The sequence below is a fragment of the Chaetura pelagica genome, unplaced genomic scaffold (genome assembly GCF_000747805.2).
Source record: "Chaetura pelagica isolate M959 unplaced genomic scaffold, ChaPel_1.0 scaffold139, whole genome shotgun sequence".
Lineage (NCBI taxonomy): Eukaryota > Metazoa > Chordata > Aves > Apodiformes > Apodidae > Chaetura > Chaetura pelagica.
In genome coordinates, this window is record NW_009970717.1 from 1,949,331 (window position 1) to 1,970,822 (window position 21,492).

Sequence of the window (21,492 nt, forward strand, 5' to 3'; positions counted from 1 at the left end):
CCCGGCTCGGCCCCGCTGCTGCCCGGGCGGCCTCAGGCTCCCGCGGGCTCGTCGTGCTCCGGTGTCCGGGCAGGGCAGCCTCAGGGTGGGGGGAGCTACCTGGAGTTCCTGCTTGAGCAGCTGCAGGCATCAGTTGTTCTGGGCATCGACTTGGGTGCTTGCAAAGTACCCGCTTAGGTGCTTGCCTTGAGCAGGCTGCGGTGCTCTTAAGTGCACTGAGTAATAGAAAATAAACCCTCGGGGAAAAAACCCGAAACAACCAACATTTTTCTGTTCTGAAATAACATGTAAGCTGTATTTGTTCGTGTACTTTGAGCGACTAAACTGTTTAGTTTGATGGAGGCTGTGCAAATCTTGGAGCAATATAGCAGCTGAAAATGTACTAACACCGAAGCATTTTGTCAGTTTTTCTGTTGCTGCTGGTGTTTGTCTTCATCTGATCCACCTTCACTTTATTGTTAATGTTTTTTAAATCTATGAATACGTTTTGCAGGATATTTTAAAATAGATATTTTATTAAAACAGTAAGCTTAAAATAATGATGAAATAGTGTCTTCTGGGTTACTACAAGTTGTTTTCCCTTAAAATGAGTGAATTCTTTGGGAACTGTGATGGCAGGGACGTTTTAATATCTTGTATATAAAACTCCAGCATTTAAAACCCCTGTTGGTTTGTGCAAGACAAAGCTTGCACTTACGGGTTTCATGTAAAATGCATGCAGAATATCCTAGGTTCAACAGTGACAAAAGTTTATAGACTATGTTGAAAAATCTATGATTATTTTTTTATGAATGTCCAGGATTTGGAAGTGTGGGTTTTCTTCTCATCTCAGTGTAGAGTGGAATCTGCGGTCTGCAAGTGGTAGCAAGGAGTGTGTTACCCGAGAAGCCTTAACAACAGGGAATAGTTGTGTTTGTATTATGTGTTTTCAGGACTGACGCCAAAGAATCTGTCATCACTGTACAACATCTACCTATCTTTGAACGGTTAAAAACTCTCCATGTGGTAGAAATCCTGGGGTGGTGCTGCCTAATACATGGAAGTAATCTGCCCTCGGGGTTTTCGTTTCTGTTCCTAGTGCTGATCCTTTCTGTAGTGCACTGAGAACTGTGGCAAGTCATGGTAAAGGTTGTAATTAAAATGAGTGATTACTGATCATGAGTAAGTGAATTCTGTATTATTAAACTTAGATTGGCTTGGAAAAAGTTCTGAAATTAACATCTCCCTTATGAGGAAAGGCTGAGGGAGCTGGGTCTCTTTAGCTTGGAGAAAAGGAGACTGAGGGGTGACCTCATCAATGTTTACAAATATGTAAGGGGTGAGTGTCAGGGGGATGGAGTTAGGCTTTTCTCAGTGATGACCAGTGATAGGACAAGGGGTAATGGGTGTAAATTGGAGCATAGGAGGTTCAAGGTGAATATCCGAAAAAAATTTTTTACTGTGAGAGTGACAGAGCACTGGAACAGGCTGCCCAGGGAGGTTGTGGAGTCTCCTTCACTGGAGACATTCAAAACCCACCTGGATGCGTTCCTGTGTGATGTACTCTAGGTGACCCTGCTCTGGCAGGGGGGTGGGACTAGATGATCTCTCGAGGTCCCTTCCAACTCCTAAGATTCTATGATTCTATGATTCTATGAAAATTACATGGAGTACACCTTTAAATTTTTAAGTCTTGTCTAGAAAGAAAGATGGGGGGAAAGCCATGCTGTGCTGGAATTACAGATGCAGGGTTTTCTTGACTGTTGGACAAGGATGTTGCTACTTTAGTACGTTGTTAGGAAGACTTACTCGTGCGATTTAATACCTTCAGGGGATTTGAGTAGTGCTTTGTGCCTTTTAAATAAAAGTGATCTGAGCTGTTGTGCATGGTTCCTTCGAAGTGTATGAATCCAGTGGGTCAGAAGTTAACAAGAAATTAGTTTCTGCACAGTGGTACTCACAAGAAGTGGCAGAGCAGATGACTGAATTTTGCAAGCTGAGGGAAAATGGAACTGTGTTGGAAAAGAAAGAGAAGGGAGAACACATTCCACAGTGCACTTAGTTCACTTATTTGCCAAGTATAATTAATTATAATTTTAAATAATACCTTTACAAAAATACTGCATGAACTAAAATGTGTCAAAGCTCATAGTATAGAACTGTAACTCTTTAAGGAGAAGCTCTCCATATAGCACACAAGAAAACTTTTAACAAACACTTGTATTTTTGGTTTTTTTTAAGACAAAAGGTCTCTAAATGTATCGTAAAATAAAGCTACAGGAAAGTTTACAATGCATGTGCTTCATTTAGCATAAGGATTTGTCTTAAAATACATGTATGATTGGCAGACAAAATTATCAGCTCAAGACGAACTTTGTTGTTTCTTCTAATCTTCAATTGAAGGACTTCCTGCAAATTCATTCCTATCACTGTGTATGTAGGATTACTGTTGGGCATTGTGGCTTAAGTGGCTCTTCTTCAGAATGCCTATTTGTCAGAAGCAGAAGGAACAGGGGAATGGAGGGGGGGAAGATAATGAAAATAGGTGATTGTAGAGCAGTATTCTTGTAGATGTGTTTTAATTTATTCAAAATATTGTTACAAGATGAAAAGCAGTATGACATTTTAGATACACAGAGTCATTTAAGTGCTGGTAGAGGAGAGAGTAGTTTTAAATCTTATTTATTAATATTTCAAGAGAATATTCCCTTAAGTGTCCTTTAAAGGGGCACTGACATGAAGGGTTATGATAATGTTTCATGTGCAGTATTATGCAGCTTATTTCTGAGTCTTATTTTGACTTCTTTCCCTTGACTTCCAGAAAAGGTTGAAGAAAATAATGCTTTCTTAATTTTAAGTTGGGCATGCAAACTAAGAAAATTATATTTTACTATTTAGGGCTTCTGATTTGTATTCAAGGCTAAGATGAATAGTTACATGGTGCACACGTATGCCTGCTAATGGTCACTGATACTCAATATGAAGAATAGCAAGGAAGTAATAAAAAGGACCCATGTGGAACAGCTTAATATTGAACTGATTTTCCTCTTTTTGAAAGTTGTACGGTTAGGTAGGTGACCTTTTTGGAAAGTAGCTCTTTTGCCTTTATGATATTGTTCTGTTGAAATACTTGTGTGTGTGTTTATTTCAATCTGTGAGGACACATCTGCTGTAGCTGGGACTGGAGCTATAAGCTTTTAAAGAAGAAGGCTGAAGGAAGGAATTGTAAATGTATGACCATGTCAGGGCTGCTGAGGTGGCTGAGACATCTGATCAGGTGTCATCAGGCATGTGGGAAGTAAATGGTGTGAAGGGAAATTAATTGGGGGTGGGGGAAGACTTCAAGTAACGTATTTGTGTGGTGTTTTGTTTTTTAAATGAAAGGTTGAAATGGAAGTCAGGGAGAAGAAGCCAGTATACTTATATACCAACCAAAGAAATGCTTTTTTGGGGGGGGTACTTCAAATCTAGGTGGAAATTGTCAGCTGACTTTCTGGCAGTTAGATGGAGCAGTACCTTGCTTTACATCAGATGGGAGACATTAGATGGCTATCATTGGAGACCAGAGCAGAAAAGCTCTTTAGAGTTTATTTTCATTACTCTTTGGCATGGTTTTATGTTTCTCATGCTTTTTAGGGCTTTAATACTTCCCATGGTGATTATTGTACAGTAATCAAACATACATATCTGGGAAACTTTCCTGTGGACATCATCAAATTATTTGTTTCATTTCAGTATTTATTTACCATTCCCTTGAATTTCCTAAGGAGAGTCTCTCCTTTTTCTGAGTGTGCTTGCTGAAGAAAGGTGTTTACAATGTGAGGAACTGGAGGAGCTCATTGCTGCCCTTTAAAAGAGAGGGGCTGATTAACAGGTACCACCTCTTTGCTGGAAGTAGTTTTACTTTAGATGAGTTTACCTGCTTTTTTTCCCTTACTTTATTTTTATCTTTGACTTTTCTACAAGCATTATTATTTTTCCTTGATTGTTACAAGTCTGTACCTTTAAGGATCTCACTATCACTGAAGTTGAGCATAAACATGAATTTTCCCTTGAAGTTCCCATGGCAAATCATGACTGCCTGTTTTCTGCTTCTTGGTTTCTTTGGGGACTGTAGCTCCAGGTGGGCTATTCATCAGGCCACCAGGTGAATTATGAGGAAACCAGGCAGGATTCTGTTGGGACCTGTGGTGGATCTCACCAGGATCCTTCCAGATTTTCACAGGCAGTTGATTTAAAGTAGCACGTTACGTTTAACAACTGGAACAACTGATGTGAAAAATTGGCCAGTTCTTGTGACATTGGTGGCAGTTAAGAGTGTTTAACTGGAGCAGTAACATCACAGTGCAATCTTCTGAAGGAAGTAGCAAGTGTCAGAAAACCCTTATCAAGTGCTAGCTTAAGGTGCCATTTGTCGTGGTTAGTGATGGCTTCCCTAGCTCTGGCAGCCCTGGACTATTTTCTTCATGTGTCTGTTGAAAATGCTACAAAAATTCGGTCAGATACTCATTTTAAATAAGATAATGCTTCTGCTTGGGAGGTCTCTGAGCTACAAGTTGCTGATGAGTGTACTGGGAAATATCACTGCATGCTTCCTCTTGCCTTGTTTTCTATAGCATATGCTATTGCCTGTTGGTGGAGGCAAGATTTTGAGCTAAATGAAATCTGGTGGGAATAGCAGTTCATGTGTTCACAGTTTTCAGAACAAAAAGGTCCATCTTAATTAGTGGAGAGTAGCTGAATGTTGGAAAACGTTGTTCTGTGGCTTACTGTCTTTATATGTTTCCAGATCCAGAAATTGCTTAAGGCCAGGAGTACAGTGAAGTTCTTTGCTATGAGGATCTATTGCAATGAGGAAAAGAAAATTCAAAAAGCCTGTAATACACACCTACATGAGTATTACACTAAAACAATTGTTAATTATGTTACAAAATTAGAGTGAAAACTTTTATGGTCTGAGGAATAAGCTAATTCCTAACTATTAGAATCAGGTTGAAAATGAATATGAAGTTCTCAGGAAAGTCATATGTAATTATTGCTGCCTTCTTGTGCCTTCAGCTCAGATTCTCATTCTGATCACTTCTGGAGGGGAGGATTAGATTGAGTCCCCAGCCTCCCATCCCCATCTGGTGTGTCACCTCTTCCTGCATGTCTAACTCTTTCCTGCTCCTTTCTGCCTGGGTCTCTGTGCAGTACCTTTGTGCAGTTGCACAGCAGTGTGATTCCTGATCTGCTTAATTAAGTTGTTAGAGTGGGGAGCTGGGTGCTTTACAGGCAGTTGTCATTCTATAAATGGTAGAATTACCTGTTGACCACTTAATACAGTGTGAATAAAGAGATTTATTTTATATTAGTTATTGTGTTATAGTTCAGTTTTATGTATATGGGATGTTAACTAAGCTACATAACATCAGACCGTACCTGAGAGAGGTCAGAAGATTGTTCTCTGTCATATTTATTGCATGGTAAGGTCATTCCACTGTGAGGTTCCTGAAGTAAAGCATTCAGTGGTCTTGGTGAGAAGCAGAGCACTGCAGGAGACACCTGAGCAGCTTTGTTATCACAGGCAGCCCTGTCCTAGACAGCTTTTTCCAGAATTGATAGTTTCACCTTGAAGTTAGCTTTTGTTCATTTGTACTGCAGTTGAGAAGTATGGAAGCCTTCCTCATTTCTTGTGTGAATTTAATTCTAGCAAATTTATAGCCATTTGTTCTTGTGCCGACATTGCCGCTTTCTGTAACTACTCCTTACTCCTTTGTGCACTTTGGAACAGCTGTCTGCACTCAGCTAGATTTCATGTTACCAAACAAGGCAAGACAAAATTATTTGGACTCTGCTTGTAAGAGGGGCTCTCTGGTCTGGGGACCATCCAGCAGCCCTTTCTTGTGCCTCCATCTGACTGAGATGGTTTCTCAGTGGGCATGAGTAGTAGGTATCCTTTCAAGTGTGTCTTACCAGTGGATGTGATGACATTTCACTTTTCAAGCCTGTGCTGAAAATGCCTCTACTGTTATATCCTAGGATTGCATTGCTAATTTAGAATAATTCTGTATCTTCCATCTTTAATTCTCTTACAGTTTCTATACAATAGATGTGCCTTTATGTAAGAAATCCTTGTGACTTTGCATGTTGCATATTGAGCCTTGACTCTCTGGTATATGTAGCTGTTCACAAGATGCTTAAATATGACTTTGTACGCTGGTGATCTTTGGCATTTGGTCTTAGAAAAAGACTGTTGTAACAAAATGTGTGTAAAAATCCTCTTTAGGTAAACTGTGTCTCTTCAGTGTTCCTGAAATTCCTGATTTCTCTTTGTAAAGATTTTCTCTTTAGAAGTTGTAGATCTGCCTTGCCATGTGGTGCTATTTTTACGTTGACGTTTATCAGAGGGAAGAATGACGAGATAACTCTGTTTAGCTTTGCTTAATATTGCTTCTGTGAGCAACTGAAGAGTGTGGTTGTCTTCCTCCAGAAAGGTTTTGGTCTCTTTCCTGATGTCCCTTAACTACCATTTGGCCGTAGGCTGGTATCCTACTGTTAGTCAACTCTGAATTCCTGTTAAAAATTTCTCTCCAAGGTGGTGGATAGTTTAGAAGTCTGCTTTCAGAAGACATTTCTATAATCTCTATAATAAGTATGCTCTTAGTTTAGAAGTCTGCTTTCAGAAGACATTTCTATGCTCTATTTTCCCCTCTCATTACGAACCAGTGTAATAGTAATTGATACTCTATACTAATTGTAGATACTGCAGGAAGAAATGTAGTTCTACTGCGATTATTATTTGGAAAGCTAAGTTCTTTTCTTGTAATCTTTGTGGTAATGTCTATTGTTGATGAGCCTCATAATTGGTGATCTGATTATCATTTGAGAAGACAAGGAGAGGACTGGGAATTTAAGAGGTGTTTTTCTTGTAACATAATTAGTAGAGGAGGGATCTCTTATTTCTGATGCAGTTAAATCAACTTGCACACAGTTTTCGATAGCTGTTGTTCCATGCTCAAGATAGCATTTCAGAAATACTTGTCTTGGTTCTAGACCTCAATAAATAATGTTGTACTGAAATTTTTATACAAAGACAACTAGATACAGAATTAATAGACATTTAACGATTGTTCAACTGCTGTAACTCTGTAGTGGTAGTAGTTGCTTCTTCTAAATAAGAGGTGGATATAAAGCATTTTGATTTTTTTGAAAAATAAGTCACCTAATTCACAGATGATTTTTGTAGTTAGTTGCTTCTAAAGCATGGAAGTAATGTTTAGGTTTCTCTGGAACGTCTGCCATCAGCTGTCCAGAATATGGGAGGAGGAAAGCAAAAGCTGGATAATACTAACCAGGATGAGATCTGTACTAGAATAGCATAATATCTGAAATGTAGTTTCAAGTAAGCAGAGTAACTTTTAATATTTTAATCTCATTCAGTGTGAATTAAACTGGAAACTGTAACTCTGAGTATCACATTTCTGACTATTATATGTAATTAATTGCTCTGGTATTAAGGCTATGGTATTTAATGCCTTAGCTTGCAGAAAAATATGACATGTTTTTACCCAAACAAGTGTCTTCAGCACTGTCTGCAGTTAAAATTATTTTAATATGTGCCTTAGTATTCAGGTGTTGATGCTGGAATAATGTCTTGTTTGACATTAGCTTGTATGTATGTTCACAAGGTGTTCAGCTTGCAAGTGAGCTGAACTTGTTTGTGATAGTTGCCGTCATTACAGCACAGCTTAAAAGCACATGTGCCTGGTTCGTAGAAGTCTGTCCTGTGCTTAGACCTGGAGTTGCATGTGGTGATGCTTCTGCTGTAAATTTCACTTAAGCTAAACATTGGTATTTTCAAATTCTACAAATCTGCCGCTGATACAGCTCTACTCCTGCCAATCTCTTAGGTGTTCTGGCAATTTTTGGTGAAAGTATTCAATGAATCAACGACAAACATTTCTGTATTAGTAGTTTTCTGTACCTTTGTACATTTTAAACGGAAATGTTAATGCAAGAAAGCAACAAGCACAGTTGTGAATATTATGAAATGCTTAAGTTTTACAGATCTTTAATAACTTTCTGTAACTTCTGTTTTCTGAAATTATTTTAATGCTAGGAGCTAATACTGCCATTCAAATGTGGTGAATAAATTAATTAGTTGCTTGATCATACACTCCTCTAGAAGATACTAATTGTTGCATTTAATGCTTATAAACAATTTATCTCATGTAGATGAAAAAAATTATTAAACATTGGGATCTTTTAGTTTTATATGATGTTATCACTTAGTAACATTTTTTAAGTGTTTTGGAAAGAAGTCTTTGGGATGTTCTGTATGTTCAGTTCATGGTGGCAGTACAGTAAGAATAGTGACAGGGAAAGCAGAGGCATTTGTGTCGTTTACAGCATTTTATAGTCCTCTGTTTGCAATGTGCCAAGTTTGTTTGCAGTCCCTAGGTGGGTCTGGTCCTGAGTTATAAAATCTGAGGACTACTGAGGAGTAGGTGGATTTGCAGTTATGCAATGCAAGTTTGTGGGCACTTTTCTATTCTGGATGAGATACTGCTGTATAACGCTTCTAAGACAGTCTAAACAGCTAGACAGACTTGAAGGTTTCATGCATTCCCCAGTACAGCTGGCAGTGCTCTTTAATGTTCTGGCCTACATCTATTTTTTTTAATGTTCTGTTTTACCAATGTGTCTAGACTCTTTTTGCCTTTTAAGGCATGGCATCTAAGGGGGCCTTCAGATTGCAATCTTGGGAACGTTGGGATTTCAAGGACATTTTGCACCATTTCCTTTAAACAAAAACAAACCCCCAAAACTTTAATGGATTCCTTAGGATTACTTTAAGTTCTTGATTGTTTTCTCATTAAAATTCCTTTCTTGTTTTAGTATTTGTGGGATGTTTGATGTTTACTCATAATTTGGATTAAATGGGGTTTTAAAGGATACAAACTGATTCTGATAGACTTAAAATAGAACTTTCACTTTTTAAAATAGCCTAACAGGCTAGTTAAACAGGAGGCTGCGCAGATCAAATACTTGTCAAATTTTATGACTACACTTTTATTTCTCAAAACAAATTAATTTATCCTACTATTTCTTACAGATTTACTGTACTGTGTTTTAATATTGTTTTGACTAGCCAGGTTTCCAACACAGGTTGTTCTATGACTGTGAATGGGAATACAAAGCCAAATCAAAAGTGTTGATTTTTCTATTTTTTAAAGAGCTGAGTAGAGAGTTCTTATAAGTGAGGCAATAGTAATTTTTTAAACTTTGCTTAAAAATATACCAACACAATCTTAGTAACTTGCTGTGTTCCAGCTGAGAGCATGTGTGAGTATGTACCATATAGCATGTGTTTGCAGCCTGAAGTAAAAAATAGAGTAAAACCATATATCCATTTTGTTTAAATAGCAAAGATATGATAATTTGAGTACTTATAGCATGACTTAATAGAAAATACTAGGAATTTGTCTGGAGAGGATACTGTACCCTTATTGAGAGATTGGGGATGGGAAGTGGGACAGTGTACTGAGAGGTACCTCTCCTAGACTTCTTGAGCATCCTGCACAGTTGTTATTAACAAGCTAGTAAGTGCTGTGACTTCTTAGATATATTAACTATTATATTAGTCTTTAAGACAAAAATATAATTACCAGTGATTTTTAAGGAAGCTAAGTTGGATCTTTGCTAGCCTTGGTGACTGAAAGTGAGGGTTACTAAACTTCCTTGAACTCAATTATTAAGCTAGATTTTTCCCCTTATTTTGTTTCTTGCAGTCAGGAACTTAGTTGAGTAGTTTTTCTGTCAAAGGATTTCCACTTTTCTATGTGTGTGATTTAATTACTGTTTTTACCAGCACTCTGGAGCCTTATTCTGAAGTCTGATGTGGATATATTGCAGTGGTTAGTCAGCAAGAGTTCCCTTTGCTTTGTGGCTTTTTTTTTTTTCGTCATCTTGCATTGGCATGGATATGCTGAGACTTGCTGAGGTGGCCGTTGAGAGAATTTTACTGAGTTTTGTGAGCTGCAGCTGCCTCTGAGGAACCTGCCATGTCTTGCACCAGGCAGTATCGTTGGGGACACTAGGTTGTGATATTTGGGAATGAGAGAGATTCCTGTGGAAAGCTGCGTTTGCAGATGTCAGTCAAAATGAGCATGAGACAACGAATGGGAAAATGAAGCCTCTAATATCAGGATATGCTGAAATGGGGGGGAGGAACACCTCCTATAATTTACTGGTTTATGTCTACTTGGTGAAGCTATTGGCACAATTTGGGGTACTATAGATACAGAATAAACCTTTCCTTTTATGACTTGTTAATTTCACTGGGTTGCATATGATTTGTGAGATTAATACAGGATATAAATAGGAAAGTTAGAAATGTTTGGGTTTTTGTTCATCATTGACTTGCATGACCTGTTGCTTGTGAAAAGATTTTGAATTATGATGCAGATGAATTGTAGCTTCTAGGGAATGAAGGCACAGGTTGCTGTGGAAAGAAATCAGTGGGAGAAACTGCTTACTTTTCACATGTTTAAAGTGTTCAAAGCATGGCTCTCTAGATGATCTTCAATTGAACATTCTTATGGGATGGGGTTGCAGCAAAACTGTTGATAGGCTTTTGTTTATGGGACAGGTCACATGTTGCATTCCTTTTTCATCTGATCTGGGAGGTATGTTTGAATCTCATTCAGGTTTCTGTGGAGAAATGTGATGTGCCTAAAACAAATATCTCTTTGTACCATGCCTTGGTTTCACATTCTGTTCAGTTCTCTTGGTCGTCTGTTTGGTTGGGTAAAAACTGAAATAAACCTAAATCACAGTATTTTTTTTTTTTTTTCTTTAGTAAGATGGTTGTGTCTTAGTTTGGTGTTAATAAGCCAAACTCATAGGTCTGCAAAGTTAGACGAAGTAGGGATGAGCAACTTTTTGCAAGTGCCAGAGAAGTAGTTGGCCAGATACCGATGGAGATGGGGCTGAGGGTGGAGGTCATGAGATAATTCTTCCAGTCCAAGCAGAGTGCGCCCCTAAATGCCAAAAGGCAGGTGAGGAGCCTGCTCTTGTGGGGAGAAATGATGTAGGGAGAAAGGGGAGGAGGTGGTGGCCATGGCCGTATCTGGTGCTGCTCCACTTCTGAGGAGCAGCACAGGATGGGTCTGGTCAATGACACCTCCAGAATGAGCCATGCGGATGTTGTAAAAACAAGAGCTTCACAACCATCTTCATGTTCAGTTATTACTTTACATGCTGAAATAAGGATTTTCTATGAGGACAATACAAATGTAATGTAAAAAACCCCTACAATTATTTAGCAGTTAACAGGAAGATTTTTTTTTTTCTTTCAAAGAAAACAACCCAAAATGTAAAATATTTAAGTACTGTAAGATGCTGTTTGTTTAATGGTATTTGGACTAGAGCTGGTTTTTCATTTGTTGAGCAGATAAGAATGTTTCTTGTATAGGTATGTCTTAGCAATAAACAAAACACTGTACTAATGCATAGTTATCAGGAAATGAGTCACTACTTCATGTCTGCTGCTTTTTTTCATTGTAGACTCTACAATTAATTTCACTTTTAAAAATTATGCATTTGTATTCTAGCCAGTTGAGAGTTGCTTCACCTTAGTTCAGTCCCATTAATTATTTTTTTAGAGTAAGTGTTAGTTTTTATGTGCTTAGTGTTTCAAAACAACCTTCATTCTATTGTTAACTTTGAATGTTGATTACCCTTGTTCTTAAATATGACCCTTTCTCATAATATGCCATCAAATTGTTTCTGGCCTCAGAAATATGTTCTGTATTTAGAATTGGTCTTTTGCCTAAGTTGGGAGAGGGAAGTCAGCAGTAGCTGAATCTTTCAAGGATTATAGAAAACTGCTGGAGGTGGCAAAAGATCAGCTGATTTAATAAAGATTCTACAATATTTAATGCTCTGAAGTCTTGCCATGTTATATCCAAAACCAAATGAAGAAATAGTAAAGACTTAAGGATTCCAGCTGTGTAAAACCCTGGAGGTGCAGTGAAGATCTGAAATTTAAATATTCTGCTATTATTTATTTCTTCACCACCAAAACCAAATCGGAGTTGAATTTGGTGGTCTGGTCATATTTCTTTGGGTTTTGTTCAGGCTCCTTGCAGTCCAATTACCAGAGTTAATAACACATTTCTCTTAGTCTTAAGGATGCAGACTAGGAACAGGCGGGAAATCAGTCATTCTTCTGCTTAGAGTAAAAGATGGTTTCCTGCTGGAGAAGCAGGACTGTGTTTAAGACATATGATCCCAAAAATTCATATCTGTGCCAGCTGTTTTAGATGTGGGAAATGCATGTGCTTTGCAAGGAATGAGACCGGTTTCCTACATTAAGTTGGGACTGCTGGGCCAAGCAAATGAGAACAATAAATCTAGATTTTAATTAAAAAAGTTTAATGTCTTCAGATACTTTAAGTGGTATAAAAGCAATTTATTTCTTCTATATTTTGTGTATATGTATTATGCTGTACCATTAATTTAAACAGTCTGGATGTAAAAACGTTTTGGTAGTGTGACATTCTTACCAAAATTCTGTGGGTATTTTTCAGGCAGAAAAAATGCTGACCATTTTGTGGTTTTTTTGGAAATCATGCGTAATTATGTCATTTAGCCACACAATAAGGCTTTCTGTGGTAATGTTTTAGACAAACAGGAAAACTTTTTTTTAAACTTTGTTTTCATTGCAGAACTGTCTTTTTATTTTTAGTGCAAAGTTGTTTGATTATTTTCTTCAAGAATAAAACACAACATGTTCTGACAGGAAAAATACATCATTAGTAACCTTCTAAAAGCTCTTTTTCATTGTTGCTTCCTGTCATGGCACATTTTCTCAATTTTTGGGAAATACAGTGTTTTATATCTGACGTGCCTGTGTTGCCAAGAAAGTGATGTAAATATAAGCCATTTATATAGCCCTAAGGCAGATGATTTCTTCATTAAGGGCCCTTCTCCAGGGGAATTTACAGGAAAGTTGAGATGAATACAATAATGGTAGGAGGCTAACATGGCTAAATTAAAGGACATTGGATCCCAGTACAGAGGCACTCTCTCAGGAATGGCCCTCAATTGTGGTTGCTTTATCCCCTTCTAGTGAGGGGCTGCTTCATGCACAGTGCAGCTTTATGTGGGTATTTGTTGCTGTCAGCGGTCCTGGATGTCCCAAAACATAACATTGGACATCAGTTTGCCAGCTTAATCAAGACAAAAAGCACAAGATAGGGTAAAACACCTCATACTTTCTTCTGCTTGGAGTTTTTTTCTTCTGCCTTTTCATTATGTAATGGTGGGAGATAAAGGATGAAGGACAGGAGGATGTTTTCTGTGTCACAAAACAAGAGCTGAGTTGCTCACATGGGGCTCCAAGTGTGGGCAGACCCAGACCTTTTCTCAGCATACTCTGAAGCTCATTCTTGTTGATTTTGCCTTGTTTATTGGATTCTTGTATCTCATTTGTTTAAGAAATAGGTGGTATTGCAGGTAGCCTAGGATGCCTCTGAGTAGACCTGAGAATCCAGTAGAACAAGTGGATATTTTCATAGTTTCCGTAGTGTTGAGACAGCAGTATCTACTGTACTTACTTTAAGAAGAGTGCAAGTAGAAAGGAAACCAAAAGCAACTTACAAATAGTAATAAGAGAGTTATAAAAATCTTAGAATATTGGAAGAATTAGGGTGGAATGGAAAACTCTCCCAAGTACTCACTGCAGAGAAAAATGGATGAGAAGGTTTGTTTCATCCATCAGAAGAAAATTCCTCTATTGCCTGTGCCTGAGAAAGCTGTAGCTATGTCATTTGTAGGAGAGAGCAACAATTAATATAAGAGATCTCCATCACATTCAACTTCTCATTTTTCTTCAGTAAACCAATCTTGGAACTTGTGCTTGTGGAAAAACTTGTTGAAAGTCATCCCCCTGAACTATGAGAAGAGGTGTGACTCCTAAGTGAGAGTCACCACCTGTGCTGGACAGATAGGCAGCATGTGTTTTGTTGGCTAAGACCTGTGCTCTGATACGATGCTGGTTTTTTGTTTGCTTTATTTTTGTAGGTAGTCCAGTGACTACTTTCATGGGAGGCAGATGCAGGCCTAAACAGATCAAGTCTCCTGGTTTTCTGAGGTACTGTTGGTGAATTGTGTTACAAAGCAAGAGCAAAGCTTTGCCAGCTGGGGAGTGATGGATTTGTCAGCTGCGTGTTTGTGCCTCAGTCACCTGAGGCAGGCACGAATTTCTGTGTCCTCAGATGGTGGATGGAGCATGGAGGCTTCCCAGGAGGGCTGGAGGCTCTTTGTTCTTCTTCCCTCTTCCCAAAAGAGTGTATAGCAAATGTGGTAAGGCAGGGCATTAGCTTTATCTTGAGTGTGTGGTGTGGCAGAGGGAAGAGTGTAGGAAGCTCTGGAGAAGTGACATTTTAGGTCTTTGAGCCTTTTAAAAATGTGTAGCTTCATGTACATTTGCTAATGCAGTAGGCAGTGATGGGTAATATACAGACAATGGCAATAATCATAGGTTAGAAAGGAGATGTTTTCATTATATTTACAGAGCTCTGAGAGAACAGGAGAAAATAGGGCTAAACCTTCACTGAAGTCTCTCAGAAAATAATCAGGGATACCTGAGATCAAGCCTGACTTTTGGTCTGTCTTAGCAGTTGCTCAGCGTAGTGATTCATGTGCCAGAGTTTTTGGCTCTTTCAGCTTAATGTTGGTGGCACAATTCAGAACTGTAAATATTTTTAGAACTTAACCTAATATTGCCTGGGCTTGCGCTACAGTCTGTCTAGAGAATATTGCAGAACCAATTATTTTAAAAGAGTAATAATTTTATAATTGTCTTCTCGAAAATAGTGGCAAGAACAATGGAGACTATTATATTGGAACGTTTAAAGGTTAAGGTTTTGCCAGCTAACGGTAACACTTGATATTGATCCTGCTTGAGATGGTTAAGAACTTTATTTTGAGCTTTACTTTTTTTCTTCTGCTCTGTATCATCTTATGTTCTGAGGGTTGTGTTCACAGAAAAGGTGGATGTCATTACACACTATATAATACTGCAAAATGAAACTGTGTTCTAGACAATAGTTTTTGTGTGTGTATGATTGCTGAAATAATAGTTTTAATTCTGGTTTTCTAAATATTCCATTTCACTGGATATTCTTTCTTTCCTTTTTTCCCATTCAGATTTTGTTTGAGAATTGGTCTGCTCTATTAGCTGGCAAAATCTAGTATAGCATGTGCTTTTTGTAAAGAGAGTGTTCTAAGTGAGCTGTGAGAAGCTTTATACCCAAGTGTGAGATGTTTTTAAATCAGAACTGGTTTGTTTTAGTTAATTTTTAACCTTAAATTAGCCACTTTATTCTAAAGTTTGTGACAAAGCATATGGGGTATTGTCCATTACTTAGAATTACTGCTGATGTGTCAAAAAATGGTAACTTCCTTTGAAAAACCTTCTGCTTCATTTTGATAATTTCTTTTAGGAGGCAAAGACAAACTAATGGGTGAAGCATAAATAGTGCTGGAAGAGAGTGTGTCTGCAAAACATTACTGAAATTGGCAAAGAAGTATTTAGCAGAAATATATTTGTGTTATGGCATTTGTCAATCTTATGAATTTATGTTTTGTTAGTGCAGAACCTTCAAGTTATGGAATTTTACCTCTGAGGAGTCTATCTCCCTGAGTTCATCCTCAAATTGTAGTGACTTAGTACAGTCTCATTAGAATTTTGTGGTAGAGCAAAAAAATGAATTCTTTCTGAAAAATGTGAGTGGGTGGTGGTGGGGTGGTGTTGTCTTGAAAACCAAAGCAAAAAATTCTTAAGGCCTTCCTTGCTTGCCATGGAAAACTAAAAAACAGAAGAAAAACCATCCATGCAAACATTTTTCTTTTACCAGTTATATTTTAAGACAAATAGTTTGAAATACAGATTTATATATGTAAATGATATATTCAATGGTATCAGTGGTAGCTAATATCAGTACATAGTTTTTTTGACATATTTTAGTTTTGTCCATTGGATAGGGTTTTTTTAAGTATAATGAGTTTCACTGTTGTATCCTAAGCAGTGAAATTAAACTATTGTCTTAAAAGTCTGCATTTGTGTTAACTCTACCAAAATACCTTTTGAATTTAGTGACTAGCCATTATCTCAGTAAGATGTATGTGTTTGTAGCATCAGTTTTTCCTTTATCTGTTAGCTGCTCATTTTATTGCCCTATAGGGAATGATAAAACGTTTTTATATGAAATACAGTATATTGATGATGATAAAACATGAAGAAGGCAGGCATTTTTGGAGGTTGGTAGAGACTGAGAGTCTATTCTGTTTTGAATTGATTTAGATCTCAAGTTGGCAGTGAATTTTAAATAACAGCTTTATTTAAGTGTCTTTCACAATCACACTATATTAATACTATGTAATTGAGTTTGAGGTTGGCCCAGTAGACAAATGCATTCCATCCTCAAGTTTTGCATTAGCATGTAATGAATGAAAAATGAAAGAAAATGGCTTGAAGGGGTTTCTTGCCTTTCTGGGTATCTCAGACATTTTGATGTTAGACTTTTTGTCATTTTGCTAAAGTAGACTTTGTTGAACAGGAGATATCCAGAAAGTCTTGCATTGATTTGCTTTTGTTTTTGCTCTTTAGACAGTGCCCTGTTATAAACTAAAATCACACATTCCTGAGTGTAAACTGATCATGTTCCCAATGGAAATTTCAGGAATACTTGTGGCTACTTTCAAAATGTGGAAATCTATTTATATTTTTTCCACTTGTTTTGCTTCCTAGGTTTTGGCACTGATTGCATTCATCTGCATAGAGACCATCATGGAATGTTCCCCTTGCGAAGGCCTTTATTTCTTCGAGTTTGTGAGCTGTAGTGCATTGGTGGTTACTGGAGTTCTGTTGCTTATGTTCAGTCTAAATCTTCACACAAGAATACCACAGATCAACTGGAATCTTACTGTAAGTTCATACAAATGCTTGCTCTGTTAAAAATAGTAAAATTAGCTGCAAATCTGTTTATAAGTTCAGTCTTTGACCTTTACTTTCTACAGTTGTTTAAGATTGTTTATGACTTTTTTATGCAGAGGAAGGTATACATTTTGCTTGTATTTATTTTGACTACTAACAGCAGAATAAGTTTTGAAATGTAGCAAGATTAAAATTGTCTTCTGGTAGATTCTCTTTGGAAGGAAAAACTTCCTGCTAATGCCAGTAATTACTGTTTGTGGATGAAGTGGATAAAAATGCAGCCTGTAGTTATTTAACTTTAACAGATGCTGTATTTACAGTTGCATGTTGTTCTCAAACTGTTTTTTTTATATTAGGACAGCTGAGCTACATATTTTCTTACACAGTTTAATACAGTACAATCATTGGGTATTAGTGTAAAAAATTATGTGCTCTCTGTGGAAATCAAGTGTTTTGAATTGCTTACACGTATAACTGTTGAACATTGACTGGCAATGCTTAATGTGTTCTCAAATACAAGGAGTTTTAGGAAGAGAACTGCTGGCAGTGCACATTCCTTTTGTACAAGTCTCTGTTTCCATGCTGTATTATGAGTTAAACTTTCAGATTGGGTTGCGTAAACACAGGTCATAAAATCAACATGGTAGTCACTCTAGTAAAAGATCTGTCAGCTTCAAGGACAATATTTACATTGACTTCTTTGGACAGCAAAGATAGTTATGTGCCTATGTTCTGTTTTGTTTTACAGAAGTAATTTTTTAAGTACTGTTAGAGACCAGTTCCAGAGGTTTTTAGGCTTCTCTGTGATTTATTTTTTTTTACATAATTTTTTAAATGTAATTTACTAACATTGTAATTTGCACATTTGCAGGATCTGTTTGTAAGGCTAACTGACCTGTCTAAAATGAGACTGGATGGTCCTTTGTACATGTATGCATGGTCTATTGAGGAACTCTTCTTAGAAGTAGTTGGTAGAAAGCTTAGATGGATTGAGGGGTGTGACTGGTAACTGTAGGTGAAGGAGATCCAGGTGGCTTGCAAAACAAGACCATTGAAACCACTGGGATGTGCCTGGGTTGTCTTGCCTTTGCTCCTTTTGTGTCCATTCTGCCACAGTATTGTCACCACTTATCTTTGTGGCAAATTGAAAAGGAGCAGCTGCAGAGAGAAGGTGGTCTCTGTTTCTGTTGCCAGCTTCTTGTTTATTGAGCATCACAGCAGTCTGACAGCTAATAACAGCAATTGAAGGCCATCTTTTTATACCATACACTTCTGTACATGCTAGATGTACAAGAGCGTGATATCAAGTGTCTATAGGTGCCTCAGTGTCACATAAAATGCATGACTGTTTTGATGGTACGATGCAAGTGATTTCTCAGTGCATACAAGGTCTATCCAGTTTATGTTCCAAGTAAATTCGACCAAGACTTTTTATAAAGAGACCACAGAGTGTGGTGTCCATGACTGAGCTTAAGTTGTACCTCAGGAAGAGTCAGTTTAATTATTTCATACACCCTTGGTTCTGTATGTCAGTACCTTTTGTTCTGTTGTTGAGCCTTGTGGCATGGTTTTGCTGCCTGCCGGAACACTTTGGCAGTATGTTGGACATATGTAAGTACAGAAACCTTAACACAGTTCTCTGTCTTTCCCCCAAAATAATGCATTGGATATCAGCATGTAACTGGTCCTTTCAGCCACTGTGCTGTCTTACTGCATTGAGTGACAAGAATTTCACACTCCTGAATGCTTTGGGAGGAAGTCACTCCTGCTTCTGTATAAATTCATTTTATGCATGCTTTAAAAATATATCTATATGACTTTATAATGGGTATTGCCTTTGTGAAGAGTCTCAAACCTTGCTATTACAAGCTGTGTGAGAAGAGGCTGCTGCAGTGCTTGAAATAATTTAAGTCTTAAATTTGGGAAGAAGTCTGTCTTGAGACAGCACTCACATGAGCCTTCTAGGATCCATTTGAAACCATTTGCTTTCAGATAATCCTACATATTGGGAAATACCAGGCTGTCAACTGATATTGTCCAATACAAGATTGCTTCCTTTAGAACTTTATTACAATTTTACTTCTTTGTAATGTGTTATGGTTATTGTCTGATGTCCGCTATCCCTGGTTGGAATGAAAATGTGGATTGGTGTGTACTAGCATCCAACAGATAAGCAAAATTACTATATATTTTTTTTAATACGTTCTTTTAGCCATTTGGGGAAAGAGCTTTGTTTTTATAATAGTTAAGAGACTTCCTGACCATTTTCTCATTTTTCTGAGGCAAGCATGAAAGAAACAGAGATGGTGAGGCCAGAAAAGAACCTCACTTGGGTGTGTTGGAAAGAGAAAGGTCTGTTACAGTAAGATGGAAGAACAAGCACTTGTCTGTGTTGTGCAGCACTACCAGTATTATGCAAAAATGCAAAAGCTGGTGAACCTGTCAGTGGAAATTTCCATTTCCTTTGTGTGTCACAGCTCAAAGGGAGCTTATTCTGCAGGAGACAAGCAAGTGGCACAGGGGAATGAAAAGAACACCAGAGCAGAGATTCTTGCTTAACTGATGAGCTGCTGCTTTGAAATGTTTAGTTTTCGGAGCTGTCTGTAACAGAATGTTTACTATAATTTTGTGTTTGCCTAAATTATTCCTTTTTTAGTATATAATTCATTATTTTCATCTTACGTGATCTACAGGGAGAGCTTAAAATCTTGCAGCCAAACTGTGTGCATGACATGGCCCACTAGAAGTAGGGGCGGGGTGGGAAAGTTGACCGAAGTGTTTGCAGTGACTTTGGTTTTCTGGTCAGTGTGCATGTGGCTTGCAAGGCTTTTTGGCAATTACTGTCACTGCAGAGTGGATCCACTGTAATTCTGCAGTACCTTCTTTCTCAGGACTGACAACTGAGGTGACATGGGGAGTGGGAGAAATCATGGCAAATAGCTGAGAATACTGGAATTTGACAGTGTCTCTTGGATGAGAGTTTATATGAGGAGAGAAATATGAGTCATAACAGACGCAAATCATTGCATAATCAGCCAGCAGAATGGACTATTTGTGTCTGTGTGCAGGAAAAAAATCCAAAAGATTTTGACCATAGATTTAAAAAAAAAAATTAAGAAATTTATATGTCCGTAGGAGCTCCGGTGAGATATTTTGTGTGTCCAGTTCTGAATGCAGTTTTTCAGCCTTGAGCAGCCTCAAAGATGAGGCACAGAATTAAGCACAGCACATGCTTACCAGAATTCTGTTGGGTTTCTTAGCCTGGACTCAATCCCACGGGAAGCACTGCTTCCTGGAGGAGAAGACTTGAGAAGTTAGATGTGTCTCCCAGAAGGCAGAGATCAGTGGTTGTGTTTTGTGTTGCTTGAACACTTGTTTCATGATCTTTGCAGGGTTGGGTTTTTTTCAGTTGTTGTAGCAATGGAACTGTGTGTGCAAGCAACTGACAATTGAAATGGCAGAAAACTTGATGTGGTGTCACAATGCCAAACTGTCTAATGCCAGTCTTGGCTCAAAGAAAGAACTGAGAGGGAAACAGGCAGGTGATCCTCAAGAAATGAAAACCAATGGTAGAAGAATTAATTCAGGAATGTGTTTTGTCATTTATGGCAGAGTTACTGCATCTAACAGAGCTTGTATTCCAACTAAAAAATAATTACAAGTAAGAATAAAGTCCTATCAGTCTTGGTTTTGAGGCCATTTCTTCAAAATCAGAGCTTGCCCCTGATCTTTTGGGTGCTGACTAGGGTTTTTGAAAGTGGCTTGTGTTAATTCCAGTTTTTTTTACAAACTTTGCTTGAGATACTGGAAATAGAACTGATTTTTGGCTACTGCCAAACACCTGGGACTGGATCGAAGTGCTTTGATAGACACACCTGCAGACTAATACTGGAGACGTTTGGGGGCTGCAGTGTACAATGTGGAACCTGTGGGGACTATGTGGGGGCCAGGCAGCATAGCCCAGTGCTGTGAGGTGGGCACTAGGCTATCACTGTTTGTACAGCCAGAATCCAACCCTCTGGGTCACTAATATATTTATGAAAATGCTGGACTATTTTATCAGAAGGAAGCAATGTCTCTGTGAATCTTGAAGTAGCAGAATCTAGTGTTTGAATAAAGGCATCAGTACCTATGTAAGACTAAATAAATGAGGAGGAAGAAAAAAGATGGTAATTAATGCTCATACAGGTAATTGGGTTCTTTCTACCTAGGATTTATTTTTGCTTGAGAAACCATGTTTCCATTTTTAATTGTGGTGCAAAATTATCATACAATGTTTAATAATATGGCTGTGACTACAGAAGGCTGTAGAGTGCTGTCCACTTTTCTTTTCTAGAAAAGAAAATTCACTTTTACAGCAGAATCATGAAAACAAAAGCCCTGCCTTTTTTTAGTAGAAAATGCTTCCTTGGCATAGACCCATTTTCATCCAGAAGTTAAGATACCTCTTCTGCCTTATGCTTTTTTTGAGTTGGACAGATAGCTGGTGATGTGTCAAGGTTTAACACTTAGCTGAAGCAAATTAT

General features: G+C 37.9%; 1 protein-coding gene across 1 annotated transcript in view; it reads left to right on the plus strand.

The window, feature by feature from the left end:
- The window catches only part of CMTM4 (CKLF-like MARVEL transmembrane domain containing 4), a 29,358-nt gene that overhangs the window by 2,120 nt on the left and 5,746 nt on the right, over window positions 1-21,492 (plus strand). The window contains exon 2 of the mRNA XM_010006238.1: window positions 16,781-16,957. Coding sequence (XP_010004540.1) covers window positions 16,781-16,957 — 177 coding nt within the window. The remainder of the gene's footprint in view (window positions 1-16,780; window positions 16,958-21,492) is intronic.